The 2,748-nt window shown below is 42.5% G+C and overlaps 1 protein-coding gene across 1 annotated transcript; it reads left to right on the forward strand.

Moving 5' to 3' along the window:
* The first annotated feature begins 775 nt into the window (after positions 1–775).
* On the forward strand, positions 776–2,748 carry LOC124668081. Its single transcript, XM_047205282.1, has 4 exons — positions 776–815; positions 1,382–1,468; positions 2,029–2,305; positions 2,653–2,748. Exons 2-3 carry the CDS (start codon positions 1,429–1,431, stop codon positions 2,298–2,300), a joined length of 312 nt encoding a protein of 103 aa, XP_047061238.1. The 5' UTR covers positions 776–815; positions 1,382–1,428; the 3' UTR covers positions 2,301–2,305; positions 2,653–2,748.

Below are 2,748 nucleotides of genomic sequence, written 5' to 3' on the forward strand. Positions count from 1 at the left end.
CCAACCGTCGTTGCCTATTCGACGGTACCCCGGAGGAGGGATCCTCACGAGGGGAGAAGAAGTAGGGGCCATAGGGCGGAGTGCACACGGGACGGTGGTACGCGAGTTACCCAGCTTCGGATCACCTGCACGACGACAGGGCCTACTGCTGCTTGTCTGGAATTATCTGGGCGCTTTCGCGTTGTTACAATGAGTTGTAGTTGTGTCTCTAGCAAGGTTTCGAATTTCGGCCCGAAAAATCGAATTTCGTCCGAAATTCGTCCATTTCGTTTGGGCCCGGAATCTGTACGATCCGCTCAAATAAATTCGGCCCGTTTTGAATTTGCAGCCCGGCCCAAGGTCAAGAATAGTCCAGAGATAACCCCAGGAGGTATAAAAGGTCGAATTGGGTGCTTCCTAACCCTAATTTTCATTTTCCCCACTTGCCTCTCACCCGTGCGGCGGCTGGAGGCAACCAAGAGAGTGAGGCGGGGGCAGCGCCGCCTCCGCCCGTAGCCATCCTTCTCCCCGAGCATCCACCACTCGCCAACCTTCTCCTCCATCCACTCCCTCCCATCCACGGCCATGGAATGTGCAGGCTTCCTCAACGGCGGTCGTTCAGCCATTGACCGGTTCGGTAGTGGCACCTCCACCATGGAGCACGACTGCACGCGATCGTTGCGGGGGAATCGGGGCTCAGGCGGCGACCGGGTCGACGGCGGCAGCAGCATGGAGCGCAGCCACACGCGGCCGATGGTGGGGCTGGGCTCAGGCAACGCCACTGCTCCCGTACGCAAGCAATGGCTCTGGAGTTGCACGTCCGCATGCTGGGCAAGGTGAGAATGAGAAGTAGCGTACCAGTACAATGCATGCTTAATTAGAGTTTGTGGTAGTTTAGATTTTGTAGCTAACTTGTGTAGTCCATCACACAAATACGTAGCAGCCCATCACAGAGAAGATTCATGTGCAAACAGTGTTGTGTATGGGGACGAATAACACCATTGGCATATATGGAATAGAAGAACAGGAGTACATGATAATCAGTTATATTTAGTTAATGTCTTCTAGAACCAGGACATAGTTAACTCTGTGCTATATATAAATGGACGCAGAATCTTTGATGCTAGATCAATGGTATATTGGTATAGCTATTTTTCAGAGTATTATATGTGGCTCTGAAAGCACCAAAATAAACTTAGATGCTCGTCCAGTGCTCTGATATCTTGTGTGTTAGTGTGTACTACTATAAGTTTTGATCGATCATGCTTATTTGTATGATGGCATGAATGTATAAATTGATTGTACTAGCTTTTGTTGATAGATTATCTATATTATACATTTCTGTTCAACAAGTGTATGCATCTGGCTGTTAGCTCCTAAAATATATTTACATTTTTTACAGATAAAGAAAGGAGGAGCAATGGCAACCCTGGTGATGAAGATGTTGTGATGGTGAATGATTCACCAACAACAGAGGCAACCTGGAAAGGTCCATACATTGTTAACTTCTTGCACTCTGTTAACTGGTGCTTAATTCGTTTTTGATGCATATTATGATGCACTACTTGTTACTTGTTAATTAAGTCCAGTTGTGCTTAATTCCGTTTCTTACACCTTGCTATCTTTTAACAAATGTTATGCTAGTTCATATGTCTACTACATGGTTAATTCGTTTTTGATATCATATTCTGTTTTACAAGTTATTACTTGTTACTTGTTAATTAAGTCCAGTTGTTCTTAATTCTGTTTCTTACACTTTGCTATCTTTTAACAAATGGTATGCTAGTTCATTATGTCTACTACATGGTTAATTCGTTTTTGACATCATAATCTGTTTTACTTGTTATTATGATGCACCAAGAGTTAATAGATGTGTTGTTTCTGTTTACTCCTAGTTCATTCTGTTTTCATTTGATATTAACATGCATTTAGAGGTACTCGTATTAATTCTTTTTCTTACGCCTCGCTATCTTTTATGAGATGTTATATATGTTAGTTCATTGTGTTAACTCTTTTATAATCGTAATTCATTCTTTTTTTTAAATGTAGGACTTCTAAACAATGACATCTATCATATCTGGAATCATGGCCCAAAGATTGGTGGGGGCTTTGATTGCCGGTATTGCCGCCTAAAGAGTAGAGGAGGTGCAACCCGCTTTAGGGAGCACCTTGCTGGTATACCAGGTGATGTCGGGGAGTGCCCAAATGTTCCAAGGAATGTTCGTGCTGCAATGAGGGAGTCCCGGGATGTGACAATGCTGAGGTCTGCCCGGCTTAGGAAAGTCAAGAAGGTCAAGAACGTCAGCAGCCTCTACAAATAAGATAGGTACATTTTTTATTCTGGTTGCCAATGATAATTTTTTTAATAATTTACACCATCTATTTCTGTTGCATGATTGCATCCTCTTGAACGAAAATAAAATCTGGTAATAGATTGTTCAAGATGATACATAAACTATGCAAAAAATGTTAACCATAATCCCATTGTGTCCACTTTGTCTCCTAACATGTAATAGAAACGGGTATGCACTTCCATATTGTCACTGAAAATAACAAGACTTGTATGTAAATGTATGATTGCTTCATTATATTCTCCGGAACACATTTAAGCTTGTATATTCACAGTGGTACCACATTACCTTTCATGATATGTGTTTTTCTTTAAATTGCAAGGTTAAGAAGCCTGGGAGCAAAGCTATGTTGCTGTTTCATGCAAGATGCGTGTGAGTTCATATTCTCGTTTTGGGACGAGTTGAAGAATGTTTTGGG

This window comes from Lolium rigidum, chromosome 6, assembly GCF_022539505.1.
Source record: "Lolium rigidum isolate FL_2022 chromosome 6, APGP_CSIRO_Lrig_0.1, whole genome shotgun sequence".
In the NCBI taxonomy this organism is placed as follows: Eukaryota; Viridiplantae; Streptophyta; class Magnoliopsida; order Poales; family Poaceae; genus Lolium; species Lolium rigidum.

Coding starts and splice junctions, on each gene's coding strand:
- LOC124668081 (XM_047205282.1), top strand. CDS start 1,429: ATGGTGAATGATTCACCAACAACAGAGGCAACCTGGAAAG. Junction 1,469..2,028: donor AACAGAGGCAACCTGGAAAG/GTCCATACATTG, acceptor TTTTAAATGTAG/GACTTCTAAACAATGACATC.